Raw genomic sequence first — 16983 nt, 5'->3', positions numbered from 1 at the left:
GCAAAGAGATAAAATGAATCACTAACCTTTGATAATCTTCATCAGATGACATTCAAAGGACTTCATGTTACACAATACATGCATGTGTTGTTTGATAAAGTTCATATTTATATATATTTTTTTAAATCTGAGTTTACATTGGTGCGTTACATTCACTAGTTCCAAAAACATCCAGTGATTTTACATAGCCACATCGATTCAACAGAAATACTCATCATAAATGTAGATGATAATACAAGTTATACACATGGAATTATAGACATACCTCTCCTTAATGCAACCACTGTGTCAGATTTCAAAAAACCTTTACGGAAAAAGAAACCCATGCAGTAATCTGAGACGGCGCTCCGAGTAAAAATCACCACAGCCTCAAGATGGTGTCAACATAAACAAGAAATTACATGATAAATATTTCCTTACCTTTGATGATCTACATCAGAAAGCACTTCAGGAATCCCAGGTCTACAGTAAATGTTTGTTTTGTTCAATAATATCTGTTATTTATGTCCAAATACCTTCTTTTGTTAGCGTGTTTGGTATACATATCCAAACGCTCATTCTGGTCAGCGTTACATCGGACAAAAACTTCAAAAAGTTATATTACAGGTCGAAGAAACATTTCAAACTAAGTACAGAATCAATCATTAGGATGTTTTTAACATATAGCTTCAATAAAGTTCCAACCGGAGTATTCCTTATTGTCTTCATGGGAACGCAAGTGGATACCATGAGGAATAAGCGTGATCAGAAAATGGCTGCTTGATAGACCCCTGATACATTCTGCTCCCATTCACTCCCACAACACCATAGAAGTCTCATTAAAACGTATATTATTGGTTGACATCTAGTGGAACCCCTAGGCAGTGCAACATCATTAATATCTCAAGGGGATTTCATTGGGGACTCTGGTGAATATATACAAAGCTCAGATTTCTCACTTTCTGTTTGGATTTCAACTCAGGAATTTTCCTGCCATATGAGTTCTGTTATATTCACAGACATCATTCAAACAGTTTTAGAAGCTTTAAGTGTTTTATATCCAATACTAATAATTATATGCATATATTAGCAACTGAGACTGAGGAGCAGGTTGTTTACTTTAGGCACCTTATTCATCCAAGCTACTCAATACTGCCCCCCAGCCATAAGAAGTTTAGGTCACCTAACAGTACGAACTCTGAAGATAGATGGGGGCAATCAGTTCACATATGGTGACCAGGGCATAGCTCTCTGACCAAGGCCCTTCTCCCCCGATTGCTCAGTTTCAGAAGAAAGGTCATTTTTCTGGTCATTTTGAGCCTGTAATCGAACCCACAAATACTGATGCTACAGATGCTCAACTAGTCTAAAGGAGGACAGTTTTATTGCTTCTTTAATCAGCACAACCGTTTTCAGCTGTACTAACATAATTGCAAAAGGGTTTTCTAATGATCAGTGCCATTGGATCACAGGAGTGATGTTTGCTGATAATGGGCCTCTGTACGCCTATGTAGATATTCCATTTTTTAAGAATCAGCCATTTCCAGCTACAATAGTCATTTACAACATTAAGAATGTTGTCACTGTATTTCTGATCAATTTGATGATATTTTAATGGACAATTTTTTTTTTTTTTTTTTTTCTTTCAAAAACAAGGACATTTACAAGTGGCCACAAACTTTTGAACGGTAGTTTATGTAAATAAGCCATTTCATTTTTTAAATTTCATTTTTCATTAGTAAAATTGTCAAAAAACCTGTTTTCGCTTTGCCATTATGGAGTATTGTGTGTAGTTTGTTAAGGGAAAAATACATTGAATACATTTTAGAATAAGGCTGCAACGGAACAAAATGATCAATGGGTCTGAATACTTTCCGAATGCACTGTATGTACCTCTGTGATTAATTATGATTGACTATGTGCAAAAGTGAATTGAATTGTTTCCACACCCGCCATGTATGAAATTTGTATATTTTGGGATGTGAGCGCTGTCTGTTTGACCTGATGAATATCCATTTCGAATGGAAATGTTGTCAATAAAGCGGTGAATTTGAAGCATTAAACAGTGTGCAGGCCTTCCTGTTCTTTACATGTATTCCTCATTAGCCCAGCACCTACGTTTTTAAAGATGTGCGTATGACCACAAACCTTTCTGTAAGGAACATGGACCGTAAAGTATCCTTCTTCTCCTTCCCAAGGTGACAGAGCAACTGAAGATTGAGAAGGAGTCACGAGACGACAATGTGATAGAGTACCTGAAACTGGTGAACAGTGTCGACAAGCAGCAGGTGTTTACCTTTTTAACGGTTGTACTTTCTTTTCTTTCTTGCACTCGCACTCACACTCGTATTTTATTACAAGAATAGAATCTGATTGCTAAATGTCCCCCTTGTGTTGATGCAGGTGGGGCGCATCAAGCATGTGTTTGAGAAGAAAAACCAGAAGTCAGCTCACAGCATTGCCCACATGCAGAAAAAGCTTGAGCAGTATCATAAGAAGATGAAGGACAGCAGCGAGAAGGACACCAGCTCCCAACACCACAGCATCTCTAAAGAGAGCTCAAAGGACATGCTAAGCCACACCGTGAGCAACGTGAGCAGTGGTAGTGGACGACACCCACTGGACAAGATCAAGACAGTAGGGCCTGGCGTCTCGCTCTCGCCACCCTTCTTTTTCAGCAAGCCCCGAGACTTTGCCAACCTCATTAGGTACTGATGCAGTGTTCCATGCTGACCATGTGCTCTAACTTCTGTCGGTGTGCGTGTGTGTGTGTGTGTGTGTGTACACAGTGGATAATCCAGAAGGATTGATTTTGGGCCTCAGACAGAAGAAGCAGCTGGTCTTATCGCACACCCTCAGTGGCTGCAGTGGATATGGATTCATCAGGCCACCATAGGACACAGATTTGTTCATCTACGACGATAGATCATACAAGTTCATCTTCTTTTTTTCTCTTTTTCTTCAGGAACAAGTTTGGCAGTGCCGACAACATCGCTCACCTGAAGACCTACCTCGACACGCCCTCTCCCTTCCACTCTGAAGGAACCGGGCGGGCCTTGAGTGGGAGCGCCACCTTAGTGAGTGGGAAGACCCCTGCCGCCACGCCCAAGTACACCAGCGATGACGAGTGTTCCTCGGGCACGTCCCTGTCGGCGGACAGCAACGGGAACGCAATGGCTCTGGGCGTTGGCCTGGGTCTAGATGTGGGTGTCGGGGCGGTGATGACCCCAGGGCAGATCCTGGAGTCTGGGGACAGCCAGGAGAGGCTGGGCCTGACCACGGAGGAGGTTAGGGAGATCAGGGAGGCCCAGGGGCAGCTGGAGGAGGACATGGAGGGATTCAAGACCCAGTTCAAGAAAGACTACAGCTTCATCACCCAAACGCTACAAGAGGAGAGATACAGGTCAGGTCACAGTTATATACACTATACAGTGCATTCGGAAAGTATTCAGGCCCCATGGCTGTTTTCACATTTTGAGACGTTACAGCCTTATTATAAAATTGATTAAATCATTTTTTCCCTCATTAATCAATGACAATAAACATCAACCTCCCAAAAGGTCAAAAGGATTGAATGACTAATCAATGAATAGTAAAGTAATGATCTTTTTTCATGTAAAGTCCCCTCATTAAGTTTCTAAGTTTCACAATAACTTATAACGACGACAAAACAAAAACTTTTTGGAGAAATGTCCTCTGGTCTGATGAAACAAAAATGGAACTGTTTGGTCATAATGACCATTGTTATGTTTGGTGGAAAAAGGGGGAGGCTTGCAAGCCGAAGAATACCATCCCAACCATTACGCACAGGGGTGGCAGCATCATGTTGTGGGGGTGCTTTGCTGCAGGAGGGACTGGTGCACTTCACAAAATAGGTGGCAACATGAGGCAGGAAAATTATGTGGATATATTGAAGCAACATCTCAAGACATCAGTAAAGAAAGTTCAAGCTTGGTTGCAAATGGGTCTTCCAAATGGACAATGACCCAAGCATACCTACAAAGTTGTGGCAAAATGACCCACTGAGAATTTGATGAAAGAAATAAACGCGGAAATAAATCCCTCTACTATAATTCTGACATCACATTCTTAAAATAAAGTGGTGATCCCAACTGATCTAAGACTGGGATTTACCAATTTTAGTGTTTATGCAATTCTATTTCCTGGTAGGTATGACCAATCACAGTGTAAATATAATTGTATTTCCTGGTAGGTGTGAGCGGTTGGAGGACCAGCTGAATGATCTGACTGAGCTCCACCAGGCCGAGACAGCAGACCTGAAACAGGAGCTGGCCAGCATTGAGGAGAGAGTGGCCTACCAAGCCTATGAGAGGGCTAGAGACATACAGGTACTGTACACACACACTGGTGCATTGCTACTGTCGTCAGCACAATGACATCAGCAAGCTGTTCCCATAGACTTCCAGTCATAGAGCCAATTGAAAGAAATTTCTATTAAAAAAATTACATCATATTTTTTGCAGTTTCCCCTATAAATTAATATAGGGGAAACACTGCACACAATCTAAATTACTCTCTAAACTGCTTTTATTTGAAACAAATCCCATTGCTTCTATGTTGAAATTGAATTCTGAACCCAAAGGCGACGTTTTCTAGACAGGGTTTATAGACAACGTTCTTCCCTCCCTCTCTCTCCCCCTCTCCCTCCCCCTCTACAGGAGGCCCTAGAGTCATGCCAGACGCGAGTCTCTAAACTAGAGCTCCAGCAGCAGCAGCAACAAACCGTACAGCTTGAGTCCCGTGATGCCAGGGTGCTTCTGGGTAAAAGTATCAACATCATGCTCGCCATCGTCACCGTGATCCTTGTATGCGTTTCCACGGCCGCCAAGTTCGCCGCACCCCTACTGCGGAGCCGTCGCCACGTGATGGGCACCTTCCTGGGCATGTGTCTGTTGGCGCTGTTCTGGAGGAACTGGGAGAATCTACAGTGTGCTGTGGAGAGGGTCCTGGTGCCAGCCTGAGGGGAGACAAATAGTCTAATCCTGTCCATGTCACTCACTGCAACAAATGATCTACGGACTGATCTCAGAACTTCAACAAAACAGCCTATTGATGTAGTAAAATGCAGAAGGTGCATAATGCAAAAGAAGTCCGCAGGGGGGAAATGGAGCTAGCAAAGCATGGTCACTGACTGGTTAATCGCATCACCTAGAATAACACTGAATATCAAGACATTGTGGGGTGAATGAACACACAATGGCTGACATAACAACAGAAACGACAACCACACTGCTTGAGAATGTTGTAATCCTTGATCAATGCTGTTTCTTGCAATTGTAAGGTTTAATTGATGCTCCCAGAAACAAGTCTAGCAGTGTTAAGTCCTTCATGATAGACTACTGACTTCAACAAATAGGTTCTCCATTGGTCAGAAGAGATGATGCTGTCCAGAACAGACTACAACAAATAATTTCCAGACAGTCAGATCACGTGCATAGTGCAGAAGAATTGCGATAGAGCAAGCATGATTGGGGAAAGATGGGAGCTGGCTAAAGCATGGCTACTAACTGACTGACTGTTCATTATACAGTATATTGTTGGATCACAATCTCCAATGTCTCTGACAGGGTTGGTAGGTTGGTCACGGCACACAATCAGAGGGCACGGTTGCATCACGGTTGTCTTACGGTCGCAGAGGTTCATGGTTCTTCACCCTATCCACGCCATCAATACACACACAACTCAGCCTTGATGGGCGGCCCTGCCAACATTCTACTACAGAGACTACAGTCCACAATACAGGAGTCAGGGAGGTGATATTTTATGTCTTAAGGCTTATGTCTTACAGCCAATCCTCATTCCTTCTTTATTACCTTGCCTGCAGTCAGAAGTTTGTCAGCCTTCTTTTACAACTGCTGTTGACTTGGTTAGTTTACTTCTTTTATTGGATACATTTTAAAAGCGAAATACAGTGCCTTGCGAAAGTATTCGGCCCCCTTGAACTTTGCAAACTTTTGCCACATTTCAGGCTTCAAACATAAAGATATAAAACTGTATTTTTTTGTGAAGAATCAACAACAAGTGGGACACAATCATGAAGTGGAACGACATTTATTGGATATTTCAAACTTTAACAAATCAAAAACTGAAAAATTGGGCGTGCAAAATTATTCAGCCCCCTTAAGTTAATACTTTGTAGCGCCACCTTTTGCTGCGATTACAGCTGTATTCGCTTGGGGTATGTCTCTCAGTTTTGCACATCGAGAGACTGAAATTTTTTCCCATTCCTCGTTGCAAAACAGCTCGAGCTCAGTGAGGTTGGATGGAGAGCATTTGTGAACAGCAGTTTTCAGTTCTTTCCACAGATTCTCGATTGGATTCAGGTCTGGACTTTGACTTGGCCATTCTAACACCTGGATATGTTTATTTTTGAACCATTCCATTGTAGATTTTGCTTTATGTTTTGGATCATTGTCTTGTTGGAAGACAAATCTCCGTCCCAGTCTCAGGTCTTTTGCAGACTCCATCAGGTTTTCTTCCAGAATGATCCTGTATTTGGCTCCATCCATCTTCCCATCAATTTTAACCATCTTGCCTGTCCCTGCTGAAGAAAAGCAGGCTCAAACCATGATGCTGTCACCACCATGTTTGACAGTGGGTATGGTGTGTTCAGGGTGATGAGCTGTGTTGCTTTTTCGCCAAACATAACGTTTTGCATTTTTGCCAAAAAGTTCAATTTTGGTTTCATCTGACCAGAGCACCTTCTTCCACATGTTTGGTGTGTCTCCCAGGTGGCTTGTGGTAAACTTTAAACAACACTTTTTATGGATATCTTTAAGAAATGGCTTTCTTCTTGCCACTCTTCCATAAAGGCCAGATTGTGCAATATACGACTGATTGTTGTCCTATGGACAGAGTCTCCCACCTCAGCTGTAGATCTCTGGAGTTCATCCAGAGTGATCATGGGCCTCTTGGCTGCATCTCTGATCAGTCTTCTCCTTGTATGAGCCGAAGGTTTAGAGGAACGCCAGGTCTTGGTAGATTTGCAGTGGTCTGATACTCCTTCCATTTCAATATTATTGCTTGCACAGTGCTCCTTGGGATGTTTAAAGCTTGGGAAATCTTTTTGTATCCAAATCCGGCTTTAAACTTCTTCACAACAGTATCTCAGACCTGCCTGGTGTGTTCCTTGTTCTTCATGATGCTCTCTGCGTTTTTAACAGATCTCTGAGACTATCACAGTGCAGGTGCATTTATACAGAGACTTGATTACACACAGGTGGATTGTATTTATCATCATTAGTCATTTAGGTCAACATTGGATCATTCAGAGATCCTCACTGAACTTCTGGAGAGAGTTTGCTGCACTGAAAGTAAACAGTTTTATATCTTTATGTTTGAAGCCTGAAATGTGGCAAAAGGTCGCAAAGTTCAAGGGGACCGAATACTTTCGCAAGGCACTGTATGTTTGATAGCTTTTTTTTTAACAGCCACTTGTTTGTTTGTTTGTTTGTTTTTAGGAAAGGATGTTCTCTGTTTCCCTCTAGATGGAGAAATGACGGCATGCTGTCTGAAGGTTTGGGGGATGTAAAAAAAAATCATATTTTTTTTCTTCTCCATATAGAAACGTATACATACGAACAACAAATTACAGACACAGTCAATCAATGACTACATCTCATCTGCCCAGAAACAGCAGGCTCACACCCCCATCCCTAGTGCCTGCATTATTGTTTGCCACCCTTCCTTAAATTGTATCAATTTGTTTTTCTCAGTCGCCCCTACTATTTCCATATTTCAATAATACCGAATGCCAATAGTTATAATTAATAGATAGAGAAAGTATTTCTTGGAGAGGAGGAGGGACTGATAAGGTTGATTTGGCCAATTGATTGATGTTTGTTGACCTTCTATAGGAAGTAGTGGACTCTCTATAACACTGTCATATGAGGCATTGGGTTCTTTTACTGTTCCTCTGAAACACTTTTTCTGTTCCAATGGGTGATAGGCTAGCGAGCTACTCTAGTACAATGAGAAGCAACTGAGCATTGAGCAGCCTTACATATACTCCACAGTGGATAGAGGACCCTACAGGTTTGCTTCAAGATAAGCCATAAAAGGAGTATATTTTATGGGACGTCTGGGGGGTCGACTAGCACGAGGACTAGTATCTGTATGTGGACTTAACATGACAGATACAGACCATATCTAATGTTTGTTTGTTGTAATAACATTTCCTCTAATTTGTTTGTTTGTATTGACCTAGTCACGCACAGACAGGGTTGTTGTTATTTACCTGCTGCTGACTGTATGTACAGTATGAGATTTGGGTAATACTTTATTTTACAGCACAGTTTAAGATGGTTCTAGTGTTGCAATACTCGGGTAACTTTCCCAAAATGTCCATGTTTTCCATAAATCCTGTTTTATTAGGATTCCCAATTCTCTGCTTATTCCCATTTTGATTCCAGGAATCTTCCAACTGTGAATTTGGGGAAATTTACCGGAATTTTGCAATTATTACGTAATTACCGTTTTAACATTTTAATTTCTAACTATAGTACCTGCTAAACAGGGGTACAGAGATGATTTATGTTCCTCTGTTTTGATACACCTGAAGAATTTACCTGAACATGGATTAGATTTATTACAGTCTCTTATTCATCTACAGTGAACATGGATTAGATTCATTAGTCTCTTATTCATCTTCAGTGAACATGGATTAGATTCATTACAGTCTCTTATTCATCTATAGTGAACATGGATTTGATTCATTACAGACTCTTATTCATCTTCAGTGAACAAGGATTAGATTCATTACAGTCTCTTATTCGTCTTCACTGCATAATAATATGATTTACCTGCTCTCATACATTATGTGCCTTCTTGTATGCGACAATTCTGTTTAAATTAAACAAAAAAATGTAGTCAACAAACCACTCCATGATATTTGAGCGAGTGGGATATTTTGTGCTTTGCCTGTCAGATATTTGCCTATGATTTAAAAAAATTCAAGTCAGGAATACCACCTTAGTGGTATGGATGACAGTAATGGTCAAAATAATGAATAAACTAATGAAATAAAGTACTTATTAGTTCATTCATGTCTGAGGTTTCTCCATTGATAAAGTTGAGCTGTCAACTTTCCAGGTCTGTTCTATAACCACAAGGGGGTGTAAGTGCTTCAACATAAATCCTGATGAATAGTTACCTGAACAGTGCAACAGCATCCTCGACTGGCCATGATATATCATGACATGATTCCTCTACTAAGCTCTCTCCCATCTAGTTTCCGTCTAACACTGCAGTGAATCATGGTCTGTCTGTCCGTGGATCGATTCCAGTGTGACTATGGCAAAAATGACCCCTCTTTCTCTCTCTGTGTGTGTTGTCTCCAACAGGGCGGCCATCCATGGGTTTCTAGTGTAGTGTTGATGTTCACAGAAAGAGATGCTGCTTAGCCTGGCAGGTGGAGGGGGTAAGAAAACAGATTTCCTCTGCCTCTGCGATGTGGTCACCTATCTGGCAGTGCCGTGTCTGTGTATGTTTGAGCCTGCGTGACCGAATTTGTGACTACCGGCATGTCAGGAATAAGTGCAGAGAGAGAGAAGGAATGAGGATGGTACATAGATGCATAGAGATAAAAAATATATATATATGTATGAGTACAGTGTTCTAACTCTAGATGGATAGCAGTATCAAAAAAGTAAAATATGAAAATAAGATACTGTAGCGAGCTGTATCTGACTGTGTGGATCACTGGTACCCATGTAATAGCTATATCTAGCTGTGTGAGGTATGGGAGCCATAGACTGGGAGGTTGGAGCTTAAAACAGCCAGCCACACACTCAGTTTGTGTGTGTTGTGTGGGTGGACTAGCTCTGGTTGGCTTTGTGGAACAGCGAAGGCCTCTAGGGGAAAACACAAGCATCTCAGATGTGTATGACACAGAGAGCATGGATATGACTTCGAGCTACACACACGCTCTGGGACACAGGGATTAAGAGATGTAGTAGTGGGTATAAATGGAGGGGCAATCATTTCTCAATTCTCTCCAATCTGTTTTCTGTAAAGCTGTGTTTATTATGCACATAAAGAGAGAGAGCGAGAGAGAGAGAGAGAGAGAGAGCTGTCTGGATGTAACCTCATCGTTGAGTGTTTTCCATTCATTACTTCCCAGCTGTGTGTGTGTGTGTGTGTGTGTGTGTGTGTGTGTGTGTGTGTGTGTGTGTGTGTGTGTGTGTGTGTGTGTGTGTGTGTGTGTGTGTGTGTGTGTGTGTGTGTGTGTGTGTGTGGCTGGCTGCAGCCTATTAACTTGGCTCTGCTTCATAATGAGCTAGTAATTATCCTTGGACTTCATCAATTCTCTACAGACACACACAGAGGATACATCCTAAAAGGCACCCTATTCCCTATATAGTGCGCTACTTTTGACCAGAGCCTATGGACTTTAGCGCGCTATATAGGGAATGGGGTGCAATTTAGAACAAGGCCGCAGAGCAGAGGGGCTGGAGAGCCTCCTCAGGTTGGCATGGTGACCACAGCAGGCCAGGGGATGGGTCGTGGAAGTGAGCACTGTAAAGCGCTGCTGGAGGAGAATGGGGTGAGGGTGAGATTATTTTTTTCTTTGAGAAAGTTTAGACAATGTGTGCAAATTCATTGTAAAATCAAAAGCATTTTTTGATGTTACATCAATGCCATCCCTTAATTTGTGTGTGTGTGTGTTTATTTCTCAGATGGGAAAGTTATGACCTCGCCAACCAACTTTCAGGCGATGATTTAAACTGCTCTGGCAGTATAAGACCCTTCCTATTTCCTGTTGATGCTGTCATAGCAACAGCACATGTTTATCTTCACTTTGCCCTCTATTATAACAAAGTTTGTCCTGGTTTTATTCATTATAATACAATGTATCAATGCACTTTGAAACACATGAACAAATTGTTATACACACCACAAGACATGTAACCCTACAATATACACTACATGACCAAAAGTATGTGGACACCTGTTGAACATCTCATTCAATGCCATGGGCATTAATATGGAGTTGTTCCCCGCTTTGCTGTTATAACAGTCTCCACTCTTCTGGGAAGGCTTTCCACTAGATGTTTGAACATTGCTGTGGGGACTTGCTTCCATTCAGCCCCTACAGCATTAGTGAGGTTGGGCACCGATGCTGGGTGATTAGGCCTGTCTTGCAGTTGGCGTTCCAATTCATTCCAAAGGTGTTCGATGGGTTTGAGGTCAGGGCTCTTTGCAGGCCAGTCAAGTTCTTCCACACCGCTCTCGGCAAACCATTTCTGTATGGACCTCGCTTTGTGCACATGGGCATTGTCATGCTGAAACAGGAAAGGGCCTTCCCCAAACTGTTGCCACAAAGTCATCTAGAATGTCATTTTTTGCTGTAACTCTAAGATTTCCCTTCACTAGAACTAAGGGGCCTAGCCCGAACCTTGACAAATAGCCCCAGGCCATTATTCCTCCACCACCAAACTTTACAGTTGGAACTATGTATTGGGGCAGGTAGTGTTCGCCTGGCATTCGCCAAACCCAGATTCGTCCGTCGGACTGCCAGATGGTGAAGTGTTATACAGTTGTTGTGCTCATGTCGCTTCCAGAGGCAGTTTGGAACTCGTAGTGAGTGTTACAGGACATGCAATTTTTACACGCTATTCTGTAAGCTTGTGTGGCCTACCGCTTCGTGGGTGAGCCGTTGTTGCTCCTAGACATTTCTTCTTCACAATAACAGTACTTGCCATTGTCCGGGGCAGCTTTAGCAGGGTAGAACATTTTACAAACTGACTTGTTGGAAAGGTGGCATTCTATGACCGTGCCATGATGAAAGTCACTGAACTCTTCAGTAAGGCCATTCTACTGCCACTGTTTGTCTATGGAGATTGCATGGCTGTGTGCTCGATTTCATAGACCTGTCAGCAACGGATGTGGCTGAAATAGCTGAATCCATTAATTTGAAGGGGTGCCCACATACATTTGTACATATAGTGTATGTATGCTTGAGTGACCTGGCAATATTTACATTTCACAAGTTCCCAAGGATCATAGTGATCTTCCTCAACTAACACACATGATATCAAATTATGTTTTCTGTGGAAGTATTTGATCAGTAAGAACCCTGAATTGTTACATAACCCAGCAAAGCACTTCTTTAAAATGCCCTAATTCAAAGGCACCTCAGAGTTGCTGCTTTAGTTGCTTAGCAACCATCCAGCTCCACAGCTATGCTTGAAGCTACAACAGCAGCAGCAGCACAGTTTTCCTAAGCAATAGATTGTATGTTGGGTGAATGTGCATCACTGTCGTTTTAAACCCAAAGGTTGGATTACATGTATTACCTAATGTAATGTAACATTGTGAAAAGTTTATTTTACTCGTTCCATGTAAAATAAGTTGATTGTGCAGGTGTAAATAAATAGCCCACTGGCCTAACGTCATGTATCCAGGGGAACTTGGAGGCAACAGCATGTCACACCCATGTTCATGGTCAATATTTCTTAGATTTGTGTCCGGACTATATGTTGTGGAATGATGAAATAGTATGAATAAATTAATAAAATAAAATAAAAATTAGAAAATATGTCAATCATTATTTGAATATGTCGGTAACCCGTTGTATAAAAGTGATAATGCCCTAAAGGCCGGTGTTTGGAGGATATATTGGCACGGTTTTCTAGCCCGAGACCGTCTCGAACCTAACAACACACATGCCAATATATCCTCCAAACACCGGCTAATTATCACTCAAACAAACCATACAAACTATACATTCCATTATCATCTCTGCATGTTAAAACACATAGACAAAACAAAGACCACAGTATGTTTGGCTGAGAGGATCCGAGGAGAACTCTTTCCCCTCCTTATGACCTCACAATGGGAACATTCTCTCTGGGAATTTTCTCTTGGCCTTCCAGGACAAACGAGTTCTCTTCTCTCTGAGAAACACTGACTACCACTGCATGAAGTCAACATTCCTAACCTCCCATCAGTCCCCTGGCTCTGCTGTGGCTGTGGCTGTTCAGACGTAGAAATAGAGCAGGAAAAGTCCCTCGGACCATGACAATCTAACAGTACATTCATGGATACACCCAATATGGCTGACATGGTATTTGTGATGCATATTATTGCCTAACTTCTCTTGCCAATGCTGTGGCTGCGGCTGTTCAACCCATGAAAGCCCATCAGACCATGACAATCTGACAGTACATTCAATATGGCTGTCATGGTCTTTGTGATGCATAGAATTGCTATGGTAATTATATTTTTATAGTTCAGTTTACACAGAGATGCATCTTATGGGACTAGTATTACCATAGAATGTCGGTTTTGTAATAATTACCCCAGCATGTCTGTTTTTTCAGTGCACGATTCGGACGGGATTAGTTGTTTTACCAGACTACCCCTGTGTGTGTCTGTGGCAACCACTTCCTCATCTGACGGTACATCTGTTTGAGGAAACAGACACGTGGAATTGATGAAACTGGTTCTGAAGAGACATCAATCTTTCCGTCTGTTGTTGAATTTCCTTGTCGCATTGACTCTTGGGATCTTGTTTTCTGTCCTTATCTCTCTCTCTCACACACACACACACACACACACACACACACACACACACACACACACACACACACACACACACACACACACACACACACACACACACACACACACACACACACACAAATATTTATATGCACTCCATTTACAGACAATTCTGTCACATCACACATGTTTGTTTCTCAGTGCTGTACAGATATAGGAAAACATGTTGTTTTGAACACCTTTCTCATTCAGATAATACATGCTGCTTGATTCATGTGTGAGCACTTCCTGCTTTGTGACAGTGTTGTGATAAGAACATCCTCTGGTGAGGGAGGGAGGCCAACGAGGAGTTAAGCCCTCTCTCCTCTCTTCCCTTCTACTCTCTTCTCATCTAGTCCTCTAGAGTCATACTTTCAGACTCTGTCTCACGTCACGATTCTGGCTTGTTGCGTAGATAAGCTGCCATATGTGAGAAAGACAGTCGTAAGATAAGCGGCCAGATGTGAGTGAGAGAAAAAAAGGAAGGGAAGAAAGAGAAGAGTGGAGAGGGGGGTGAGGGGAGGACGTATACTTGAGAATCATTTTTTTAGAATGAGCGCTGTTCATTAGCAGTAAACACGAGAAAGAGAGAAACTCAAACCGGGGGAGGGGAAAGGAACAATGGATCAGCAATCTACAGAGCTAGCTGTCAGCCTCCACAGCCACACACATGCAAATTATATTTTGCCTAATCCTTAACCTAACTTAAATGTAAAATAGCATCTTTCCTTTTGGGGACCGGCGAAATGTCCTCACATTTTCTTTGTTTTACTATCCTTGTGAGGACTTTTGGTACCCAAAAGGATAGTAAAGTTAGACCACACACACACACACACACACACACACACACACACACACACAAACACACATTTCTGAGAGATTAGTGTTTTTCTAGGTCGGTTCAGTTTCGGTTTTATTATTAAAAAATAATCACGTAAATGCATTATAAAATAACATATGGAAGTGTTTTAAAATGGTCGTACCATGTATCATTTAGATATTTGGACTTTTAGGCCACTTTTAGGTATATAAAACATATATATAAACTATATAATGAGGCTTTACTTCTATAGCCCATAGAAACACATTGAATAAGACATTCTGAAAATGGCAAGAAATACAGTCAATAGAAAAATAATAAGGAATAAGGTTTTGAAGTGTCTGTCCTATATCTAGGAGATATAAGAACGTTCCAGATATATATATATATATATATATATATAGCTACTTTTTTTTTACACATATTTAACCCCTTGTTTTTTTTGCACAAAATCTCCCTTACTTCTATTTTTTGTATGGGTTTACCTTCAGACGAGCGTTTATGAGAGTCTCCCCTTTCCACATATTAGTTTGTAGCTCAAACGGTTCAGACGCTACAGACAAATTGGCACATCAGCTTTACCAACTTCGGATGAGTCCTGTGACACTTGTTGGGCTCGTAGAGCAGAAAGGATAATACTGTAGTTTGTAGTAATAGCCAAACCGTTCAGACGCTACAGATGTTTTCATGAAAAGACCAATTTTCGGGATGTCTTATGGTCTGACATACACCACTATAGCTCAGCCACCTTCCACCGCAGATGCGGAAGGCTGACATAGGCGGATGCGGTGGATTGGCTGATATCTCTGGCTTAAACTGACAGATTTTGATGGGGATTTTTGTATTATGTTTCTTAGATTTGCGCACTGGTGCAAATCTTAATAACTGAACCCCCACCGAAATGTTGGTTAATCGCTCAGCAAAAAACACACACACACACACACACACACACACACACACACACACACACACACACACACACACACACACACACACACACACACACACACACACACACACACACACACACACACACACACACACACACAGTCTGGATTTCATTATAAGTAAATACATTTGGCAGTGGGTCCGTGTGTGTGTGAGCGGGAGAGAGCAAGAGGGAGTGCTGAAAAGCTTTCAGAACTTCGGCGCACACACACCACTGTGCACAATCAGTTGTAGAAAAAAAGGGAAGGAGACAGACAGACGGAGGTTGTCGTTTGGAAAAACTGCATATTTTTTTATTTCATTCTGCTCCTCCCCTCTTCTCTCTCGGCATCTCTCTCTCCCACGCTACCAAGAAGAGAGCAGAGGCTTCAGCTCCCTGGAACTCTCCACTACTCCTAAGGTATTGACTGTGTATGTGTGTGTGCAGTGTCTGTTTATTTGTGTGTGAGTGTGTGTGTGTGTGTGCTTGCCAACTGCTGTGCTGCTTTTCAGCTCTTTCTGTGTGTTTTGTCTCTGCCTGCAGCTGAGGTGGGCGTGTGTAGGAGTTCACTGACCATCTCGCCTACTCTCTATCTTCCCCCATCATTCTTTTTCTCTCTCTCTTTTATTCTCTATCTATCTCGTTCTCTCTCTCTGGAATTGCAGGGAGGTCATGGATGGACTGCGATTACCTCCACTCATTGAGGATGCGCTGGAATCTACAGGTCTGTGCCCTCGTTGCCAGCTCGCACGCGCAAATTGTTTGTTGACTATCTGTTTACGAGTGTATGTAATCTGAGGGGGCCCAAAGTACAATAGGATGGCTGGGGGGTGGTCCTATGAGGATGGCTAGCTCATCCGTGTGTGGAAGTTGGAGAATTTAGCATTTTTCAAACAACTGAAACTGTTTTTTACTGCAACTGAGAGCCATAATCATTATGCTTAATTATAAGTCTTTTTTTTAAGGTTTATTTTTCTGAATATCTAACCATACCTCTTGAGCTGACTGTCCTGACTGGTGGTTATTGTTTAAAAGAAACACTGTGTCTGACCGGCTCGATTTGGTATTATGTAGCAAAATTTGAAATTATGTTTTGTGTAAGTAGAGACTCAGAGCTAGAAAATGGTATATTATACACTACAGATGAGGAACAATGGGAAAGTAATTCTGAATTTGAAAGTTGATCATCTTGTAACCCCATTTTTTGAGAAAGTGTCCCTTAAATGTTTTAGTACACCTACTGGAGAGCTCTTCTTTGTCTACACCCATTCACCATTGTTCACATCCTCTTAAGCCTTAGCCCCACCCATCTCTTTAAGGATTCACATGTGGGCCATGTGCTGAACAGAGTGTGTACAGTAGTATACTAAACAACCAAATATTTCAAGACTAAAGACTGGGTTATACTATGTCAATCGACATGTCTGTAGACAGTTGTCCCAGTGACACCATGAACATTCTATTGTCGTCCGACAATATAAGTATAAACACAAAAAACAACAAGCTGCAGCCCTTGTGGTCCAAAATAGCATAACTGGTGTATTTTAACACCAGTAAACCCATCAGTTTAAAAATGAATTTAATATACATTAGGTCAATCTAGCAAACCAGGCAACTAAAAGCAACTTTCTAAATGTTTTGGTTTGTGTCCAGCTTGTTATCTCGTTAGTTAACTTTAAGTCAGTTCAAATAA

The 16983-nt window shown here is 41.7% G+C and overlaps 2 protein-coding genes across 5 annotated transcripts in view; both read left to right on the top strand.

Annotated features, from left to right (window-relative positions):
* LOC135524056 (transmembrane and coiled-coil domain protein 3-like) overlaps window positions 1-12556 on the top strand; it is a 51560-nt gene extending 39004 nt beyond the window's left edge. Inside the window, exons 3-10 of one of the 3 annotated variants that reach the window (XR_010452899.1) lie at window positions 2178-2267; window positions 2383-2687; window positions 2945-3382; window positions 4193-4328; window positions 4659-5753; window positions 9342-9418; window positions 10314-10549; window positions 10677-12556. Coding sequence is in view for 1 of the 3 variants with exons in the window: in XM_064951203.1 (XP_064807275.1) it covers window positions 2178-2267; window positions 2383-2687; window positions 2945-3382; window positions 4193-4328; window positions 4659-4961 (1272 nt within the window). In the remaining 2 variants the exon portion in view is untranslated. Of the gene's footprint in view, window positions 1-2177; window positions 2268-2382; window positions 2688-2944; window positions 3383-4192; window positions 4329-4658; window positions 9041-9341; window positions 9419-10313; window positions 10550-10676 lie in introns of those variants that run through there. The other 2 variants (XR_010452900.1, XM_064951203.1) reach the window with 2 other exon arrangements.
* Window positions 12557-15475: 2919 nt separating this feature from the next.
* The window catches only part of LOC135524055 (coiled-coil domain-containing protein 136-like), a 62489-nt gene continuing 60981 nt past the window's right edge, over window positions 15476-16983 (top strand). For both annotated transcript variants that reach the window (XR_010452898.1, XM_064951202.1), the window contains exons 1-2: window positions 15476-15710; window positions 15956-16014. Coding sequence is in view for 1 of the 2 variants with exons in the window: in XM_064951202.1 (XP_064807274.1) it covers window positions 15963-16014 (52 nt within the window). In the remaining variant the exon portion in view is untranslated. The remainder of the gene's footprint in view (window positions 15711-15955; window positions 16015-16983) is intronic.

The sequence above is a fragment of the Oncorhynchus masou genome, chromosome 31 (assembly GCF_036934945.1).
Source record: "Oncorhynchus masou masou isolate Uvic2021 chromosome 31, UVic_Omas_1.1, whole genome shotgun sequence".
NCBI classification, from domain to species: Eukaryota; Metazoa; Chordata; class Actinopteri; order Salmoniformes; family Salmonidae; genus Oncorhynchus; species Oncorhynchus masou.
The sequence above is the reverse complement of the archived record's forward strand: the minus strand, read 5'-3'. Positions and strand labels throughout refer to the sequence as shown.